At 39.2% G+C, this 22,568-nt stretch overlaps 1 protein-coding gene across 1 annotated transcript; it reads left to right on the top strand.

Moving 5' to 3' along the window:
• Positions 1 to 7,050: 7,050 nt before the first annotated feature.
• tspan12 (tetraspanin 12) lies at positions 7,051 to 18,142 on the top strand. Its single transcript, XM_079816382.1, has 4 exons — positions 7,051 to 7,474; positions 8,761 to 8,868; positions 10,317 to 10,460; positions 14,658 to 18,142. Exons 1-4 carry the CDS (start codon positions 7,424 to 7,426, stop codon positions 14,958 to 14,960), a joined length of 606 nt encoding a protein of 201 aa, XP_079672508.1. The 5' UTR covers positions 7,051 to 7,423; the 3' UTR covers positions 14,961 to 18,142.
• Positions 18,143 to 22,568: the final 4,426 nt, after the last annotated feature.

The raw sequence follows: 22,568 nt of genomic DNA, 5'->3' as shown, positions 1-22,568 counted from the left end.
GGTATATTCAGGATTAGTACCTAGTTATTACCAAGTTGTTGTAATTATTACTATAATAAGTTCATCATATGTACATGGGGAACAGGACTGTAAAATAAAGTGCAGTTAACTAATAACATCATAGCATAACATCTAATCAAATCCTGATCAATTTGCTATACAATCCCACCCTACATTATTTCCCACCAAATATTGTTTTTCACTTAGAAATCTTACTACAGAAATGATATGCATTGTGAATGGAGTTTCATGTTGTTTTTGACTTTCTGCTAGAGATATTTGTGTTCAAAGCTAGCATGTCACATTATAGCCACAGGACATAACACATTCTCACCTCATAACTACACTGGGATAGCAGTATCTTTTTTATATTAGATGTTATGGCGCACCCTGCGTCTAGTTATGTGTATCATCAAACTGTGTTTCAGATGATAATAACCCCCTCAGACGCTTGTAGAAACTCGCTCTGTAGGTTATGGAGGCCGTAAAGCTCATGCGTTTCTGAGACAAAGAGTTAGACAGGAGTAATGTATGAGCACTGCACATCATTCAACATGATAGACCGTCAAGGAGGGCCAAATACAGGCCACATAGTTACATCCATTGTGAGAGACTTTTGTGTTTTTTAGACGGATATGTTAGTGACATTGTGACTTTCTGAAATGGCAAGATCTTGACAGGCTGTTAGCACATATGATATAAATGATTTGGGGAGGAAGGAAATCCACCCTCTATCTGACCCTCTTAGAATTAAACAGGCTGCTTTTTTTACTTTAAAGAGACAGTCCACCCAAAAATGAAACATGCCATCATTTACTAACCCATATGTTTTTCCAAACCCATTTGTTGATGAACACAAAGTGTCCAGACTACTTTTTTCCCTAAATGAAAGTTGCATTTTTGTAATTTAATTGTTTAGTATTTTTGTATGAATATAAATTGTAATATTAATACATTTGTATTAATATATTGATAGATGGAGAAATAATTTACTTCTATATTATGAACATGTACATCGTTTACAGATATATATATATACATACATATAGTGTATGTAATGTAAAACATTTTTTTTTAATTAAAATTCCTATAAAAAATTATAGGACATAAGACATTTTGACAATGTCTTAGTAAAATTAAAACTGAAGTAAAAAAATAAATAAAAAAATTATAAAACATTTTAAATTTGTTTTAAAATAAAAAAATTTATTATTCATATTTTTGTTTATTAAATAAAAAAATCTAAACCTTAATAGAATTTAATGAAAACCTAATGTCATCAAATAACAAAAAATAGAAGCCCTTTTCAACCCCACTATAATTTTAACGTAAAATCTTGATGGTAAATAAGAAACGTTCATGTCTGTTATTTCATAGCTACCATTTTCCAGCTTCTATGAACATGTTGGACTGTTTTATTTCAAAAGAGCAAGGATAATCCTGTTTTCTATGCAATCGCCTAGTGTGTAACATTTAGAAGGTCAGCAAATCTATTTTATGATGATGAATAGACAAAATCCCAGCATGAAGGAGGAGAAAGCAAGCAGAGGGCTGTTTTGTGGCTCTCAGTCCCAGGTGTGCTGCGGACGAGAGGGTGGGGTTCCCGTCTGCTGACCCAGACTGAGGACCTGTTTTCTGGGACTCCTTTGCCCATCTCTCCCCCTCCTGAATGGGTCTCCATTCATCTCCTGAGGAGCCTTTCTCCTCTCCTCTCTGCCCCAGTGGGCTTGTGTTTCCCAGAGGCTCGGCGACAAACAATATTATCTGGCTGAGCTACAATAGGTAAACCAATCCAGGAGGAGAGTGGGAAGACATGAAGAGAGGAGAGACGCTTGGGTTACGTGGTCGCTCTATTCACCAGCCGCCCTCTCACTGAGTGCTGCGACCTGGCCGGACACACACATGCACATTACCTCTCACACTCTCACACACTCTTTGTCCTGTCAGAGGCAATCTAGAGATCAGGAGAGCAGAGTGGAGTTCATCTTGAACGGTGGAATAGATTTAAAGGGCCTATATGTAAGATTGATTTTTTTATTGTCAATGTATGAACAGCTTGTTAACGGAACTTAAAAAAAACGAGAACTTCCCAGACTTCCTGAAGCCTGCTGACTGATTTTTATGTGAAGGACACGGGTTGTTTTTACCAGGAAAAGCAAAAGGATCTGACGTTTACTCAGGCTCCAGAGAGACTCTCTTCCGTTCAATGACACATGAAATGATTACCATGGTCTGTCTGAATGCTCAATTCTAATTGGCTGGAAGGTGTGCAATAATCCCTGGCTAGCTGTGCATTAAATTATTTGAATGCATGATGTGGAGTCAAAGAACCACCCAACGTGGATGGGTGGTTGCCTCTGCGGAGTGCATTTAAATCGTTTAATGCACAGCTAGCCAAGGATTATGCTTATACCATCTGTAACGGAGGCCAGCTAGTAGTTGCTGTGCGAGTAAACCTCACTCTTCTGATCTCAAGAGACGCTCTAGTGACTGACGCTGGAGGTTGCAACCTTTAGCCTCCTTGTTAGTGCGTCCAATTCTCATGCTGGCGGACCCGGGTTCGAGTCCCGCTTGAAGCAGTCGGTTTGAACAGGAAGGGTTACATTGGTGCCGTGACCCGGGTAGGAGTGAGGTTTAGGGGTGTGAGTGTAACGGAGGCCAGCTAGTAGTTGCTGTGCAAGTAAACCTCACTCTTCTGATCTCAAGAGACGCTCTAGTGACTGACGCTAGGGCTGCTCGATTATGGAAAAAATCATAATCACGATTATTTTGGTCAATATTGAAATCACGATTATGTAACACGATTATTTCACATGACTTTGGGAATGTCTGCATTTATTAAAAAGACACCTTTTAACAATTCAATTGAAATTGTAACATTTGTTGTACTTTTTGAACTATTAAAATAAATAATATAACATATATTCAAATCAAAGTATTCAAGTAAAAATGATAACCACAAATAAATAAGATCAACAATATGGTTCGGCTAGATATGCTTTTCAGGTTTTTCAGGTACGTCTAACATTAGTTTTCAGGTACAGAAATGTATCAAATGTAAAATAACATTGCATATTTGAGTGCATAAATTAAAGATTAATCCTATTAAACTCTCAAAAGCTATTCAATCAAAAGCAATGCGTGATGTCCTTGTCTTTTGTTGTTTGACATTAAACAGACAGCAGTAAAGGCTACTGCCCCTTTAAGACCTAATGCTCGGATATGCGTCGTCTTTATCGACTGTATAAAGTTTACTTAAGGCATATACAGACTATGTCTGCTAGAATACTCATCAAGATGGACGTTGACATGCGTTTTGTGTGAGTTTGTCCGTTCAAGAGCAAGACTTGAAAGAGAACTCAATATTTGCGCGCTGTGAGACGTGTGCGCGCTCTCGGATGAGAGCACAGAGACACATTTTCTCACAGCGCGCGCTACTTCTCATTTGCGTCTTCTGGCACTAAACCTGGGTGAGGACGGCGAAAATGACTGGTCATATTCGAACATACGGCAGCACTCGCATGCATTGAATAAAGTTTACAGAGAGAGAATTATTTGAAAAATATGAAGGAAAACAAAGGACGTTTACACGGCACCCCTGCTCTCGTCAGTTTTTGTTTCTTTATTAGATTGTCATAGGTCACTCTGTGTTTAATTTTCAATTTTCCACCTTGTTAGAGCATCCGACTCTCATGCTGGCGGACCAGGGTTCGAGTCCCGCTTGGAGCGGGCAGTTCGAACAGGAGGGGTTACACATGGTCATTTGCCACCATTTACATCTTACTCACTACTTTATAAGAGAGATGTGTCTCTATTAACAATGAAGCTGTGAGTTTAATTACTTCAAAAACAGCGATTTCTCGTTGCTGAGAAATATAATCTAGCGATTTAGTAGCAAAGCTATTTTATTAATAAAAATCACAGGGCAGTGTTGACACGTTTTTGTTCTTCTGAGTGTTTCTGCATGTGCGCAGAGATCGGAGATCTCTGTGTGTGAGTGATGTATGTGTGTGTGTGCTTCAATGAAAACAGCGCATTAATATAGAACGTGATTAAACTGGATTGGAACTACCTGTGCATTAAACGGTGGTGTGCGTGAGAAACTAACGTCAAACCATGCACACTTCATTCACCTCAACTGAAAGCATATTTGCACTGTCTGAATTTTCCCCTATCCCCTATATAGTGCACTATGTGCCATTCACCATGTAGAAAATAGTAAATGTGACCGATGACTGAACAAATTTTAGTTGCAACTTCAGCGTCTACTTAGGGGGCGGACGCTTCAGATTCGAGAGAGAATTTGATTGGACACAAAATCAGATGAGCTGAAGTGCAGCGTGATGTCATCAAAATTGTTGATCCATATTGGTGGAAGTGAGACACTGTAAGTTTTGAATGCTTATGCGTTAAATCTTCTAAATGCGAATTTTGTCATTGTTTTGGGGCACACTAGCTTATAGATTACAATAAGGCTAACATATTCATACCAAAAGCGAAAAAACTTCAGGGGGTTTGATTTCAGGGGGACTTTTTTTTTCAAAAATGTTTTGGTCAAATAAGACCAGCTGCTATATACATAAATCTAAAAAGAAAAACTGCTTTTCAAACTCAAATTTCAAATCAACAAATCTCTGAACTCTCTCATGAATGTTGCTTATATTATAAAAATTGATGTATTTCAGGTTGGTCCAGCTAATGTGCAATCTTAAAATTAAATACGTAATATCGACCAATATGGATAGAAAAAATAAATAAAAAAATCGAATGTTGGCCAATAACCAATATATTACAAAACTAATAGCACATCTCTCCTCAACAAGTCACACAATTTGAAGTGTCAATCGTGCCTGTAGCATGGTTTGTTCAAATCTCTTACTGCAAGTATGTCCAAAAGCGCCAGTTTAATGATATTAACAGTAGCCATCTGTCAAAACAAATCTGATACGACTTAATAATCGACTCTAAATGCACCTCACTCTCGTTCTGTTTGCATGACTAAGTCAAAAAAGGGGGTGTTAATTGTTCCGGTGAAAAGGAAATCCATCCAATTCGCCGTGTCCTGTTTTCTGTAACAGTACTTGCCAAAAAATGTGCAAGTGTGAAAAAGGAAGAGTAAACCTCTCAACAAATCAATAAACCGAGAGGTTGCTGAGAGAATGTAACCTCTGTTACCCTGAGAAAAATGTGTGTGCGTTTGCAGATGAGCCAGCTTGTTGGGAACTTCCAGGGGTTACAAGTTCACGCTGGACACATTTGAACGGCAGATATTAGCAGGGAAGGGTGTAAAGGGAAACGGTTGTCATTTTTTTTTTTGTGTTGTAAGCATCTGACAGACTAACTGGGCTGAAATGCTAACACAGGCATAGAATAGCCACAAATATTTAGATTCTCCCAAATAAACAAGCTGTCAGACGGGGTCTGCTCTGAATGCGGCTCCTAACACTGTCATTCATCTTGATAATCTCTCTCAAAGTGTGTGTTCAACAGAGGGGAACTATGTGCGTTAAAGAGATTTTGAGAAAGACAGAGTGTGTTTGTCTTCAGGAAGGGAGGAGATGAGATGGATGTGTTAGTTTGCCCTAAAGACAAAATCTGTGCATGTGTGAATGCAAAAAAGCATCTTTGGAATTTCGAAAGATTCCAAGATTCTCTTTTGTTCCATCCATTCATGCATTCTACTTTTTAAATATTGGAAAAATGAATAAACAAACAATTCAAATAGTAGTATGCTATCACTATGTTCTTGTTATGTTTCATATGCAAGTGAAATCCAATTATCAACTTAATATCAACTTAAATATAAAAAAATTATTAGTGCTGGGAATCGATAAAAAAAAGTAACGAATTAATCACATGTTTTTCTGTAATTAATTGCGATTAATCGCAAGTTTTTAATATTTTAAGTTTTTAATATTTTGATATTGTAATAATTTCAGTTACAGAAACAATTTAAAGACAGTATATTTTAAATATGTGTTATAGTGGCATCTTTTTATGAATGAAGGCCAGTATCACTGATACTAATGTCTCTATGAAACATTAATGACGTTACATTACAGTATAACTGAAAGCTTCCAAGTTCAACATTTATTAGGCTTTAAAAAAAACTACTTTTAATTTAAGTGAACTTAAAACAATCTTTACATACACCCAAAATAATAAATGTTATATTTACCCATGGCCTTCCCTGTTAGACATATACAGAAATGTAATAGTTATCAAACACCTTTCTTAACTGCATAAATAATAAATGAAATATAGATTAATCATCATTAAAGCTACAATTTTCTCTGTTCCCGTTGTTCTTTGATGAACATTAATGACAGGCATCATCAGTGCTCCTGTCACTTTAAGAACAGCCGCTGACGAACATGACGCGGATCTGACGCGCTGTCCCGCGCATCTCATTTCCTCACAACTCTTTAAGTTCATTTAAGACGTTATTTAACTAATTTAAGACTCCTAATATGAGAATACTCAAAATTCTCTGTGTTGTTGTTATTGTTTGTTCAAGAGCAAAAGAGAACTCGATGTGAGCAGGAGACTGACGCGAGTCTGTCTGTGCGTCGAGTGTGTGTGTGTGTGTGTGTGACAGAGTGTCCCTCGATTAGCTGACATGAGACGCAGCCACACAGACAGGACATTGACATACAACGCGTTCTCTTGTGTCTTGTCGCGCTTGGAAGCATTTACATGAATAGGAGCGTGAAAAATTGATATAAAAATGGACGCTGCGTTAAATATTTTTAATGCGTTAAGCTGAAAAAATTAATCGCCCGCGTTAACATGTTAATTTGCCCAGCTCTAAAAAATTGATATACAGTATACACTGATCAGACAAAACATTATATTCCTAATTTCGTGTTGGTCCCCCTTTTGCTGCCAACACAGCCCTGACCCGTCGAGGCATGGACTCCACTATTTTGTCCCTTGTCAAACTCGCTCAAATACTTACGCTTGCCCATTTTTCCCGCTTCTAACATATCAACATTGAGGACAAAATGTTCACTTGCTGCCTAATATATCCCACCCACTAACAGGTCCCGTGATGACATTATCACCTGTCAGTCATAATGTTATGCCTGAACGGTGTACATACACAATTGAGTGGATGGGATACAGTATACAGCATATATTGCATGGTATATACATATACATGCAGCATACTGCAAAAAATAGTATGACTATGCTATTCCGAACACAGTCTGTCACAATTTCTCGAAACTCCCGAGAGATGACCCGAGAGACAAAACAGACCTCAGAATCCAGATCCAAGCATACATGAACAAACACACACACTTTGCTCTCCTTTCTCTATGTCTGATCATCAACACCTTCCTTCTGCCTTATTGTTTCAGAAGATATTTTTAACCATTTTCTTTTTTATCTGTGTGTGCACTCACAGTATTTTGGCAGTCTGATGGTGATATTCTGCGTGGAGCTGGCCAGCGGAGTGTGGACGTACGACGAGGTGCGTGGTGCTATGAATAAACAGGAATTCTGCCTACTCTCTCCCCTCTCTCACGTCAACAACATGGCCGCCACATGGCCGGTCCCAGGAGTAACGGAATGAGGATCCGGTTTCTGAACCGCCTGCTTACGGTCTAATCTTAACTATTATGACTTCAAAAGCCCGACTCAAGCAGATTTCATTTTGGGGAGTTAATGAGCAGAGTGTTTTCGTGTGTGTGTGTGTGTGTGTCTGCGGGTTGAGGATGGAGTCACCTATGTAAATGCTCTAGTTTTGCTCTTGAAGCAAGATTAGCATCAGGCTTTACAGAAACCTGTCCTGGATCTGCGCAGACTAAAAGATTTGATCAGCAGGGGGAAAAGGGATTGCAGGTAGCATCTGCTTCTGTTAGCCCAGGGATACAAGAGATAAGGCGCACCTCCAGGGGAAGATATCACACACACCTGGCTTTAATCTAGCTTCTCTCACACAGACATACACAGCTTCTGCCTCAAGACACGCTCTTATCACAAAACCAAAAACCTTTGCTGGGTTTGATGGTCCTATTGTGCTGTTGTGGCCTAATGTGACCCCTGTATGTGGGCAATGAGCCTGTTTATTCTGCTGCACCTGGCCTGGATACCAGTTGTATCAACAGTGCATCATTCCAACTTTCTTCGGCTTAAAGTCAACATGAAATGGCATTCGCAACCCATTTTATTTCCGAAATGTGACTTGGTTGAAGTCCGAAAAGTGAAACTGGTTATTGATAAAACTGTAGATTGGACAGAATTTGATTGGACCGAGGAAAGCCATCCCAATTGCATCCATCCATCATATTTCCAACGTAATAGTAATTTTTTCAGATTGTCGAATGTGATTTCATGTTGACTTTAATCTGTCCTGCTTCAGCAAATTCTGCAGCCAAAAATAAGAGATGACACTCCTAGCCCCCGGGCATTGTGGGTACTTATCATATGCCCATCATATGAGACAGAAATTTCTCATGGGGTCTAAATTGTAAAATGCCAACTTAGTATACAAACAACACATGCATGCACTTGTGAATAGGGCATTTTATAACTAGCCAATAAAATGGTCACAAGAGTGCCTAAAATTGGACATGTGGGCGTGTGGATGGTCCTTTAAATTGCCTGGAAAATCACATTGTTTTTGTTATTTAGAAAACGCAATTAATAATAGTGTACGGAAAGGATTTGATTACAAAATCACAAGGGCTTTTAAAATTGTGAAATGAGTTCTTCATGACTATTTCTCCATAACTCCCCCTTTCTCTCTTTCTTCAGCCTATGGTACAGAGGTCTGATATGATAAGTCTAAAGTCACGCATGCCTCATTTTGGCCTGCAGCGCTACCAGTGGCTCACGCATGCCTGGAACTCTTTACAAACTGAGGTGAGAGGTCAAAATCATCATCAGCATTGCACCTCATCTAACACCTAACCACGCACAATGTGACAAGTTGCTGGTGTAGTGAAGTAATTCTACTGTTGTCACTGAAAGTGGAAATGCTGAGTGAAGCCAAGCAGTCAATCAGACCACATTTGATGTTTAAAGGGGTCCTACTCTCTAGCATGAAAAATGTTTGCAAAGATGCATGAGAAATGCATGAACCGGGTGCTAGTTCCGAGCTAGTGCTAGTGCTGGTTCGGAGTTGTTTCGACTGACGAGCCTTCTAAGAACCGGTTTGCCTTTCCACATGCTAGAACAGGGGTGGGCAATTCCAGTCCTGGAGAACCACGGTCTTGCAGAGTTTAGCTCCAACCTTAATCACCGATGCATCTCGAACAAGCCTTCCATCAATAATGGCGAACGTTGCATTACTATTGATGCACATGGCTTTACGATCCTACATCGGCATCAAAACACAGCGAATCCAACGCATTCGTGCAGCTCGCCGTAATTTGTATAAGAGATTACAAATCATTTAAAAAATGGCGGTCACATGTTTGTGTTCATCTTATTGGTCACGGTAACCCTGCCCCCAGCCCCTGACACAAGCGGTTCTTACTTCTAGACCAGCAATGTTTTGGTGCTACTTAAATGGTAAATGGTAAATGGACTGCATTTATATAGAGCTTTTTAACAGACCTCCGGCCATCCAAAGCGCTTTACATTTGCCTCACATTCACCCATTCATACACTCATTCACACACCGACGGCGGTGTCAGCCATGCAAGGCGCCATCCAGCTCGACGGGAGCAGCTGGGGTTAGGTGTCTTGCTCATGGACACCTCGGCACCTGGTCAGGTGGAACCGGGGATCGAACCACCAACCTTCCAGTTTGTAGACAACCTACTTAAGAACCGCTTTTCCTGGTTCGGAGCTGGTGCTTTGGGTGTCAAAAGACAAAGAACCGATTTTAAACTAGGCTCTGGCTCTGAACCAGCACCAGCACTGCCCTGGTGGAAAAGGGGTAAGGGTCTCTATATCAGTGTGCGCTTTTTTATGAACTCCCTGAAACGCAGCATTTGCAGTCTTGAGTTTTCTTCTGGGAACGCACGCGTCACATTTAAATCATTCCCGCCCAAGGCATATTCAAAAAAGGGGGCAAGGCCTGGATGAGTTGCCTTAGTAGTTTGTTGAAATTTACGGTTATGGTAAGGGGCGTGACATTTCCAAAACATGCTCAAAGCAGATGACCAATCACAACACACTGGTCACAATCAGAGCACACTGCACTTTTCCGAATAGAGACGGAACTAAAAAGAGCATAACTGACATATGTAAAATATGTGAAAAATAATATGAAAACCTATATGCATAGAAAGCCCAATATATGTACAGTATATATCCTTTTACTGTACACAGAAAATGTGCTAACTTTTATACCTGCCTTACAGTTAAAGTGTTGTGGAGTGATCTACTTCACTGACTGGCTGGAAATGACAGAGATGGAGTGGCCACCTGACTCCTGCTGCTCCAATCAATACCCAGGGTGTGCCCGCAACGCCCACTACAATGACCTCAGTGACCTTTACCAGGAGGTGAGCTTATTTTTGATACTGTAATCCCCTAATGTTTTTTTTCCCTCCATGGAGGCAAAAGGCCGTTTCAACCAATAATAACTTTACAAAACCTCTCATGTGAGTCAATTTACCTATTTCATTTTTTCAGTCCAATGTAAGTTTGAAGATGCCTAGACTTGTGTGGCAACATGGTCAAATGTTGAAGTGTGCAAGATGATCCGGTTTCTGCGTGTGAAGGGCATAATAAAAAAGTTAATTTATATTAAACTTGTGGAGGTGTATTGATTCAACATCTGGAAATAATAAATGTACTCGCAGGAGGGGTCTTTTTACAAGTGGTCCAGTGGCATGTCATGGCACGTCTCAAGTTATGATGCAACCGCCAATGTTCATCTGCATTTGTACATAGACAAACAATTAAAAAATATGGCCAAATCGAACCTGTATTGATACATTTGCTAAATTATTGTGGTGGACGGGACAAATTATTGTTAGTGTTCTATTCAATGATTTACTCATCTGTCACAATAATGTAATTTCATCTTAATTTGAGGAATTAGCAAATTGATATATGTGGAATAGCATGTAATTAATTTGATTAAAAATGTGAATTGATTGGCAGCCCTAATTAAAACATGACTTTGTGGTTGACTTTGTAAAAATGAGGCTCGACAGCGGAGATATTCTCTTACCTGCTGAGTGTTTAATCAAGCTGTATTGCCAGTGAGTGTTATGAGCCACTCCAGCAGTGCAATTAAAATCAGTCACGTAGCTCAGAGACGCACCTGTGTGTGGAGGACCAAAAAATACTTTCGAGGACAAACGCAACAGTGTGTCTCATCCAGCCCCCAGCTCTTCAGATGCTCTGCCTGTGACGCGTCTGCCACACTATTGTTAAGCCTTTGAAGGTTTTGAATTTTTTTATTAAAGCTTTGAAGTTTGAAGGTTTCTAGGATAAAATTTGTTTTTTATTCTGATAGACAGACAGACGGATAGATGGATAGATAGATAGACAGACAGACAGACAGACAGACAGACAGACAGACAGACAGACAGACAGACAGACAGACAGATAGATAGATAGATAGATAGATAGATAGATAGATAGATAGATAGATAGATAGATAGATAGATAGATAGATAGATAGATAGATAGATAGATAGATAGATAGATAGATAGATAGATAGATAGATAGATAGATAGATAGATAGATAGATAGATAACAGACAGACAGTCAGACTGACAGACAGACAGGCCGATAGATAGATAGACAGACAGACAGACAGACAGACAGACAGACAGACAGACAGACAGACAGACAGACAGACAGACAGACAGACAGATAGATAGATAGATAGATAGATAGATAGATAGATAGATAGATAGATAGATAGATAGATAACAGACAGACAGTCAGACTGACAGACAGACAGGCCGATAGATAGATAGATAGATAGATAGATAGATAGATAGATAGATAGATAGATAGATAGATAGATAGATAGATAGATAGATAGATAGATAGATAGATAGATAGATAGATAGATAGATAGATAGATAGATAGATAGATAGATAGATAGATAGATAGATAGATAGATAGATAGATAGATAGATATAATAGACATACAGATAGATAGATAAGTAGATAGAATAGACATACAGATAGATAGATAGATAGATAGATAGATAGATAGATAGATAGATAAGACATACAGATAGATAGATAGATAGATAGATAGACAGACAGACAGACAGACAGACAGACAGACAGACAGACAGACAGACAGACAGACAGACAGACAGACAGACAGACAGACAGACAGACAGACAGACAGACAGACAGACAGACAGACAGACAGACAGATAGATAGATAGATAGATAGATAGATAGATAGATAGATAGATAGATAGATAGATAGATAGATAGATAGATAGATAGATAGATAGATAGACATACAGATATATAGATAGATGGATAGACAGACAGACAGACAGACAGACAGACAGACAGACAGACAGACAGACAGACAGACAGACAGACAGACAGACAGACAGACAGACAGACAGATAGATAGATAGATAGATAGATAGATAGATAGACAGACAGACAGACAGACAGATAGATAGATAGATAGATAGATAGATAGATAGATAGATAGATAGATAGATAGATAGATAGATAGATAGATAGATAGATAGATAGATAGATAGATAGATAGATAGATAGATAGATAGATAGATAGATAGATAGATAGATAGATAGATAGATAGATAACAGACAGACAGACAGACAGACAGACAGACAGACAGACAGACAGACAGACAGACAGACAGACAGCTAGCTAGCTAGCTAGCTAGCTAGCTAGCTAGATAGATAGATAGATAGATAGATAGATAGATAGATAGATAGATAGATAGATAGATAGATAGATAGATAGATAGATAGATAGATAGATAGATAGATAGATAGATAGATAGATAGATAGATAGATAGATAGTGAGGGGTGTGTGGTCAATTGAATTCAAATTAAACAATCGTGAACTGAAAATGAGACAATTCTACATTTCCTAATTTTGCACAACCCTGTTACACACACGGCTGGTTCCTTTGGTCAGTCTGAACCATTCCTTGGAAAAAAAAGACTGATTTTTATTCATAATAGAGTAAACATTATAAACACAGTGTGTTTGTGGTAAAACCGCCAGCAGAGCCCAGCCTTTCAGACAGGTCCCACAGCAGAAGAGTGAAAGCAGGGCTTTGTTGAATAAGACTGGAACATTAATCACCAGGGGGAGAGTTAGGAGTGAAGGACTCAGGGTGTGGAGTCTGATCCTCACCCACTTCCTGCCTCTATGTCTCTGTCTCTTTTTCTGAGTGGATGACAGAGGAATTACTCCACAGTATAAATCCCTCACTAACAGGAAATAGTTTACCTGCTCTTCCACAATTCAACATGGGAAATACCCAAAAACATGCAGGCACGCACGCGAGCGGATGAACGTGTCGCATTGCTCGCATATTCGTGTGGCAGCTGTTGTAGGGGAGAGTTACATGAAAACAAACTGTTAAAGCAGAAGTGTGATTTTTTTCTGTTACTTTCTCACATCCCAGCTTATGTGAAGAGACAACTGTGAGACATTAGAAGGATTTTTTCCACATTGTTTGTTTGACTGGCCCGACACAACTAATCTGAAATATTGAAATAGGATGTGCAATGAGAGAAAAATGTAAATGGACACTTGATTTTACTCTTTGGGAATTGACTAATGTATGTAGCTAATGCTAATTTGCTAAAACAATGGCTAAAGGAATGGTCAGGGAAAAAGAGAAAGTCGTTTCAAAATAAGACATTTTCTTTCTTTTTTGGAATTGTGTTATTAGAGCTTCATTAAACCAGGATGAAATGATAAAAAATTTCGGTAACACTTTATTTTACAGTGTCCTCGTTACATATGTTACATGTACTTACCATAGTAATAATGCAACTAAATGCATCTAAACCCTAACCCTATAGTAAGTACATGTTGTTAATTAATATTACTCAGTACTTAAATATATAATTGCACTGTAACAATGACACCTTAAAATAAAGTTTACCCCAAATTTTCCTGGCGATAGGAAGCTAATAAAAAAAATTAAGATTTACAAATAAAACCAACCTTTAGTTTGAATGAATATTCCAACTAATTAAGAATTATTCATTAAGTCATATTTATATACACTGCCCGGCCAACAAAAAAAAGTCACTTGATGGAAATAACTTTTATTTCCCTCAAGAGGTGCAGACATTTTTGGCCAAGATCTTGTATTGACAATGCAAGAGTCGACCACTCTGTAAAGTCTCCTCCAGCACATCCCAAAGACTTTCAATGAATTTAAGAGGTGCCAATTCATGTGTGAAAATGATTCTTCATGCTCCCTCCCTTTCACAATTTCAGCCTGATGAATCTTGACATTGTCCTCCTGGAATATGGCCATAATGTGTCTTCCTACATGGTTGTTTAAGAAATGAAAAGCTACACACTCTGTTAATTCGGGTTAGAAGAATTGTTGCCGAACATGCTAGAAAACATAATCACTGCAATAATGATCAAATCATTAACTCTATTTAAATCCAAACAGCCACTTTTATTTTGGGCCCTGCAGTGTACATAATAGTCCATTTTGATTTCATGTTGACAGAAATAACTAAACTACATTTGTTTTCAACAGGGTTGTGGTCCCAAGATCTACAGTTTTATCCGGGGCACCAAGCAGTTGCAGGTGTTAAGGTTCTTGGGCGTGTCGATCGGAGTGGCCCAGATCTTAGCCATGACATTGACTGTGACACTACTATGGGCTCTCTATTACGACCACAAACCACCTGACCCAGCGCCCCCGGATGCTTTAATCCACACGCACAGCCCCGCAGAAGAAGCCCAGAAGCCCAGCCACTCACACCCACGAGCGCCTGAGGCCTGGGCCAGTGCGCCCGCTAACGGACACACCCAGATTGAGATGGAGCAGCTTTCCTAGCAGTGACTTGATGGTGACCCATCAGCTGCTTCAACACCGTGGAGACATTAAAAATGATGTTCCTGCCCTTTACTGACACTGAACGGATCGGACAGCAGTGAACTGGACCAGAAAATGGACCTTATGTGAAGTAGTTCTGGGTGCCTGGATGGGATGATTTAGATGCTGTGAACGGTTTTATAGAAAACTTTATATACCTGTGGATAAAGTGGCTTTTGTGGTCATTACATGGAAAGATGAAGAGGAATTACTGGGTTTTTCCCAAAAAAAAAAAGAGCCATTGCCTCTGTCTCTACGGACTTGAATTCTCCAGAGGGAGGTTTCTGGAATGAACTTTCTTTGCATAAATCTTACTTCTTCACAATGGAAGAGGCCATCACCACTTACATTAACCTAGTTGCAAACCACTAAACTGGGTGCACGCGTTTTACAATAAGATATTTTTCATTGTAAGGCAAAATCTTGCTAGTCCTAATTTAGCATTCTCTTCACATTATGATCACAATTTACCTCAAGTTTGTTCAGAAAACAAATCGTATATTCCTTCTTTCACCAAGCTTTGACATTCAGACCCTCCAACTTTTTCTTCTTTACTAGTGCAAAGGTTTGGGTGGTACTATTTAACATTTGTGTTTGAACATTCACATTCATTTAAAGGAAAAGACAGAACTAAAACAGCCTGCATTGGCTTTTACACAAGATCTCACCCGGCTCGCATTGTGAAATTTGACAAGTAACAGTCATAAAGCACAATCGTGAAGATACTACATTTGTGCGGATGTTCATGTCTTAATATAACAGCGCCGTGATATGATTCATGTGGACTGAGTGCACTAGAGAGTGTTTTAGATCTCAAAAGTATTATTCATTTTCTATGCAGTAATAGTCTGCACACAGCATAGGTTATAAGAGGGCTACACTCTGTTGAAGGTTTGAGAAACTTGCATGTGAATCACAGTGCATTAAACACAGAAGACATGATGTTATTTGAAGCCAGTGTGTTTGTTCAGAACATCTCAGCCAATCTGAAGTTCATCCTGAAACGTTTTTATTCATTTCTCTTTTATGGATGAGTCAAATGTGTGATTTACAGATGGTTTTAAAGGATTAGTTCACCCAAAAATGAAAATTATGTCATCGTTTACTCACCCTCATGTCGTTCCAGAAAGGTAGTGAAAACATTGTTAAAATAGTCCATGTGACTACAGTGGTTCAACCTTAATTTTATGAAGAGACAAGAGTACCTTTTGTGCACAAAAACAAACAAAATAAGGACCTTATAAAAGAGCTCGAAAGTGCTGCACTGTAGCGTAAACAACGTAGAAGAATGACACAGACTAGATGAAATTGTTGAATAAAGTCGTGATTTTTGTTTGTTTTTGCACACAAAAAGTATCCACTAGTCTCATGGACTATTTTAACGATGTCTTTCCTACCTTTCTGGGACTTGAAAGTGTTAATGTTGCTGTCTATGGAGGGTTCAGAGAGCTCTCAGATTTCATCAAAAATATCTTCATTTGTGTTCCGAAGATGAACGAAGGTTTCACAGGTTTAGAACGACATGAGGGTGGGTAATTAATGACAGAGTTTTTATTTTGGGGGAATCAACCAAGAATTAAAATCAAGCGCAGCGTCAGTTCTGGCAGGTCACGTTAGTCAAGCTCGCATACGCTGACTGTCAACTGATAACGTCTACCTATAGGAATACGACGTCTATCACAGCATACATATATAAGCTCCTTCAGTACTATCAGTAGCTATCGCGTTCTCCAGAGCTCATGTACCCTCCTCCATCCCCAGCTCCTCCTCTCGTCCAGTCAGGATTTGGTATTAATGACATTAATGACATCGACATTAATGATATCTGCAAAATACATTATGTTGGTTCTGTCCTGTATACCCTTAAGGGGGTTATTGCTGCTCTCCCTGGTCTTATCCATGCTAGGCTGCATGGATGCGCAGGGAGTTCTTGCCCAGAACAGAACCATACCGCCAATCCAAACTGTATGCTAATAGTCAATCAATCATTTTTGACGATAGTGGTCCTGAGAGAATTCACAATAAAACTCTAGGGTGGGTAGGTAGTAATTCTACAAATTCAAAAATAAATAAATAAATGTTTAAGTAACCACAAAATTTGATAAATATTTAAATGTATAAATATATTTATGAGTATTTTTCAATATAGGCCTAATATATATTTTTAAAATGTAAAAACTTTCAAAAAATTGTCCTCTTTGATAATTCACTCAATATAATGTACGATCTGTCCATAATGATTTCATGGTTTATAACAATTTCAAATAACCATTATATTGGGCTAAACTGTAACATTTTAAAGGCCTCAAATTCCATATGAGTGGCCAAACTTTTGTCATAACACCACAAGGTCCAGCATATTTCAATAACATGTATCTGACGCATAATTCACCAATTTCATGCCTAGTAACAACCATAACGCTTCATTTTAAACAATTTAAGCATGCAGCAAAGCCTGATTTCTTACCGTGCAGTTACTTCTGGCGAATCAGGCTGGTTTTCTGCAGAGCGCTCTGTTTGTAAGTTTGAGCATTCCAGAGGTGTCACGCTTAAGTGCAACTGGGTGGAAACACAGGTAGAATTTTTGGCCCCTCTCTGCACTTGATGGGAGACATCCTTGGCTGAGGGAAAACGCAGGGATTTAGCCCTGGCCTGCTTCATGAATTTTAACAGATGTAAAGCAATGAATAAAACATCTCAAGAGTAGACAGAAAGAGTGAGGAAGTAGACACATGGACAAGTTTTGAATAGAACACTAGAAAATACTGTATTATATCCTTCCTACTAATTTTAAAAATCAGAATGCATCATGAAACACTAAACATTTCAAACAGTAGCTTCTAAGGTGCCCTTCAAGTGGAGTCGTAAATATTCTAATTGCGAGTTCGAGCATGAATGACCGAGCGAAGTCATACATTTACGAGTGGGAAACTCTGAATTCTAGATGATACACGAGTTACGACTTTGTCAGAGGTGTGTCAATTTGAAACATGGCGGAAACACTGATATATAATACAGATATGTATAATCTGAGATCAGTGGCTGGAATAAGGTTGTAGCAAAGGGTGTTAAAGTCTTTTCTTGTGATGTATATCCGAGTGAAACGCCTCTCAAACAAGAAAATAAATGTAGGGTGGGACTTCATCTGTAATTGATTGGATCGTTGTTGTTTGCTCTTGCTGTATCTGCTTCACTTTTACCATGTAGAAAGTGATAGAAATCTTCAGATTGAAAAGATTATTCACAATATTATAATTTTGTTTCATTTAGGCTAATTCAATGTTATGTTTGTCTGACATGAGTTTCACAGGTGTATTTGAAGGCAGCATTTCTCGTGGTAAATATTGGACATTTTATAAAATAGCAGTAGCAAGTTAGCGTTAGCCACCAAACAAAACGACTTTACTGTTGCATGTTGGACATTTTGGCAAATAGTAAGTCATCCGGGTATATATAAAACATCATTCACACAGTTTACTGTAGAAATAGCATGCTAGTACGCTAATCACATAGCTTGTGGAGAGCTAGAAATGCTCCTGTCAGCTTCCTCTCCCCCCCCCACCGCTCATTGCCAGTGCAGGATCTGATTTATGAAACAGAGAGGAGCACACTGGATTGCCGTCATACAAGCTTACAAAAGACATACTGTTTCCTCTCTCATTGCAAACACCCCCATTCTCTATTCATCTCCTGTGTGAGATAGAGACAGTCAGGGACCAAAGTCATTTATGGGGGAATCGTTTTATCTAAAGAAATTAAAGGATTTAAAGAGAGTCCGGGGTTGTTTACACGCAACAAAACAAGAATTTATTGTAATCCATTTATACTATTTGAAAATATTATTTTTAAAATATGTACATTCACTGGTCATTGTGTTCCTAATACACTAGAAACGGATGCGTTCATATTTCTCGTCGTCACAGTCAATTATGAATTGTATAAATCACGTAAATTATTACAAAAATGCCTATATTTTTCATTCAAAATGGCTAAATTTTAGTAGTTAGTAGTAAGAGTTGAGTAGTTGCCAATTACTTGATGTTTAGCTACACTGTAAACCCGAATAAGTTAAATTGAAAATAAGGTAAAAATTGAAGCAATCAGAACCCTCAAAGTTAAGAAATTTAAAGTTTAAGTAAGCAGAACTTGCTGATTTTTATTTAGTAATCATACATTTTAATTGCTATGAACTTGAAATATTTGAGTAAGCTGATTCATAATTTAACTAGCTAATTCAATAAATGCCACCTTGCTAATTGGTTACAGAATGCTTTGGTAGCATTAGCATAGCACTTGCTGAATGAGGACAGCAATAGAATACATTTAATATATCTGTTCGCAAACTAAGCTCATGCTTCACTCGTCACCAAAGACCCCCCAAATAACAGAAATACTAAATTTCCCACTTAATGCTAATCTTGCGCGCACACACACACACACACACACACACACACACACACACACACACACACACACACACACACACACACACACACACACACACACACACACACACACACACACACACACACACACACACACACACACAAAACCCCAACATAACACTTAATTTTGCCATTTAGCCTACTGTCCCTTTTGAGTGTCAAGGCAAAGCATAGAAATTCCAACCAAGTTTCGTTTAAATTAAAAAATCTTTAAATTCGTTTAATTTAGTCTAAATTAAAAGAAACAAGTTCATAAAACTGAATGAGAGTCAGTTTGAGAACTGTTCTAAACTCATAAAAGTTCATTTTTTTGCACTAATGTGTTTAATTTTGAGTTACTTGAGGCACTACTCAAGTCATTTTGAGTCTAGTCACATCTTACCTCGCAACTGAAGCCTCACGCTGGAATTCGTGCTCGGCCTCGTGGCTTCTGTGAATAGTAAAGCCCTCCTTCTTTGATTTGACTGGCCATTTAAAACATTTTTAACATTGACGGCCGCTGAGGAAGACCAAAATGGTAACTTTTGGTTAAAGCCCTGCAGACAGAGAAATTAAAGCCAGCTTTATAGCTGCTAGCCTTCCATCCTCAAGCAAGCGCTGGTGTGTGTTCATATACTGTGGTAAATCACTGTCAAAACGTATTACTTTTCAGCCAAAGACACCAATTGAGATCGGTAGACTTTGTGTCATCTGCTGCTTAGCACTAGTGCAGACGTACAGAGTGTTTCACACAGAAGGTACTATCATATAGATGGCCTCCATCCCTGTTCCCTTTCTCCAAGTACAGTAAAACGAGTCAGCGGGGAAATAAAACCATTAACCTTTCACCTCTCTGCAAAAATAGCGAGGTCACAAACAGACAGCTGCAGCTTGTATGAAGTCTGACTTCAATATCCCCCTGTGTGTGGTGAGGTCCCCCTCCTTCCGCGTCTCTCAGATACGGTCTCTTCCTACAACCGACTTCAAACGTCTCAATTACCCTCGGCGTGATGGGAAATATGCTAATGCGTAGCACTATCGCTCTCCTGCTGGGAGCTCACCACAGCCCTGCAGTGGGCTTGTACCGAGTGAGCTCGGAAAATAGCTGCAATCCCTTGCCTTCTGGCCCTCTTCATCCTTTGATTCCTGCGTATAAAAGAAAAGCTGAGTGGTCATCACATTTAGAAAGTTAATGTGTAACGTAATCATAAGTGCCTATAGAGTGTGAGACCGCTTCGGTTGCCCGTATTAAAGCGGGTCCCTTTAAATGTGCCGCCTGAAAACGTGTGAAATCGGCAAAAAGGAACCTCTAAAGAAAATGCCGCTAAGCTGGGAATGGAAGAGCGCCATGCTAACTATTACTATTACTCATACTTATGGTTAGAGATTTAAACAGCCCCCCTAAATGTAACTATTAGCTAAATTTTGCCATGCAACTTATAACTTACAGAAAAAATTTACATTGTCAATATTTTACAGAGAAAGACATTTTAAATTCATGTACAGTGGTGAGAACAAGTATTTGATACACTGCCGATTTTGCAGGTTTTCCTACTTACAAAGCATGTAGAGGTCTGTAATTTTTATCATAGGTACACTTCAACTGTGAGAGACGGAATCTAAAAAATCCAGAAAATCACATTGTATGATTTTTAAATAATTCATTTGCATTTTATTGCATGATATTGCATTATTTGATCACCTACCAACCAGTAAGAATTCCGTTTCTCACAGACCTGTTAGTTTTTCTTTAAGAAGCCCTCCTGTTCTCCACTCATTACCTGTATTAACTGCACCTGTCCACACACTCAATCAGACAGACTCCAACCTCTCCACAATGGCCAAGACCAGAGAGCTGTGTAAGGACATTTTACCCTGTGTAAGGATAAAATTGTAGACCTGCACAAGGCTGGGATGGGCTACAGGACATTAGGCAAGCAGCTTGGTGAGAAGGCAACAACTGTTGGCGCAATTATTAGAAAACGGAAGAAGTTCAAGATGACGGTCAATCTCCCTCGGTCTGGGGCACCATGCAAGATCTCACCTCGTGGGGCATCAGTGATCATGAGGAAGGTGAGGGATCAGCCCAGAACTACACGGCAGGACCTGGTCAATGACCTGACGAGAGCTGGGACCACAGTCTCAAAGAAAACCATTAGTAACACACTACACCGTCATGGATTAAAATCCTTCAGCGCACGCAAGGTCCCCCTGCTCAAGCCAGCGCATGTCCAGGCCCGTCTGAAGTCTGCCAATGACCATCTGGATGATCCAGAGGAGGAATGGGAGAAGGTCATGTGGTCTGATGAGACAAAAATAGAGCTTTTTGGTCTAAACTCGAGTCGCCGTGTTTGGAGGAAGAATAAGGATGAGTACAACCCCAAGAACACCATCCCAACCGTGAAACATGGAGGTGGAAACATCATTGTTTGGGGATGCTTTTCTGCAAAGGGGACAGGACGACTGCACCGTATTGAGGAGAGGATGGATGGGGCCATGTATCGCGAGATCTTGGCCAACAACCTCCTTCCCTCAGTAAGAGCATTGAAGATGGGTCGTGGCTGGGTCTTCCAGCATGACAACGACCCGAAACACACAGCCAGGGCAACAAAGGAGTGGCTCCGTAAGAAGCATCTCAAGGTCCTGGATTGGCCTAGCCAGTCTTCAGACCTGAACCCAATAGAAAATCTTTGGAGGGAGCTGAAAGTTGCCCAGCAACAGCCCCGAAACCTGAAGGATCTGGAGAAGGTCTGTAAGGAAGAGAGGGCCAAAATCCCTGCTGCAGTGTGTGCAAACCTGGTCAAGAACTACAGGAAATGTATGATCTCTGTAATTGCTAACAAAGGTTTCTGTACCAAATATTAAGTTCTGCTTTTCTGATGTATCAAATACTTATGCCATGCAATAAAATGCAAATTAATTACTTAAAAATCATACAATGTGATTTTCTGGATTTTTGTTTTAGATAGTGTATCAAATACTTGTTCTCCCCACTGTATCTGTTTTGTCAACTTATAGCAGTATGCTAGCATATCAATGCTAACAGACACAAACTAAATGACATGTTTCTTAAAGGGATAGTTCACCCAAAAATAAAAATTACCCCATGATTTACTCACCCTCAGGCCATCCTGACATTGAATGA

The sequence above is a fragment of the Gobio gobio genome (assembly GCF_949357685.1).
Source record: "Gobio gobio genome assembly, chromosome: 5".
Taxonomy (NCBI): Eukaryota; Metazoa; Chordata; class Actinopteri; order Cypriniformes; family Gobionidae; genus Gobio; species Gobio gobio.
The sequence above is the reverse complement of the archived record's forward strand: the minus strand, read 5'-3'. Positions and strand labels throughout refer to the sequence as shown.

Coding starts and splice junctions, on each gene's coding strand:
- tspan12 (XM_079816382.1), top strand. CDS start 7,424: ATGGTGATATTCTGCGTGGAGCTGGCCAGCGGAGTGTGGACGTACGAC. Junction 7,475..8,760: donor GAGTGTGGACGTACGACGAG/GTGCGTGGTGCT, acceptor CTCTTTCTTCAG/CCTATGGTACAGAGGTCTGA. Junction 10,461..14,657: donor TCAGTGACCTTTACCAGGAG/GTGAGCTTATTT, acceptor TGTTTTCAACAG/GGTTGTGGTCCCAAGATCTA.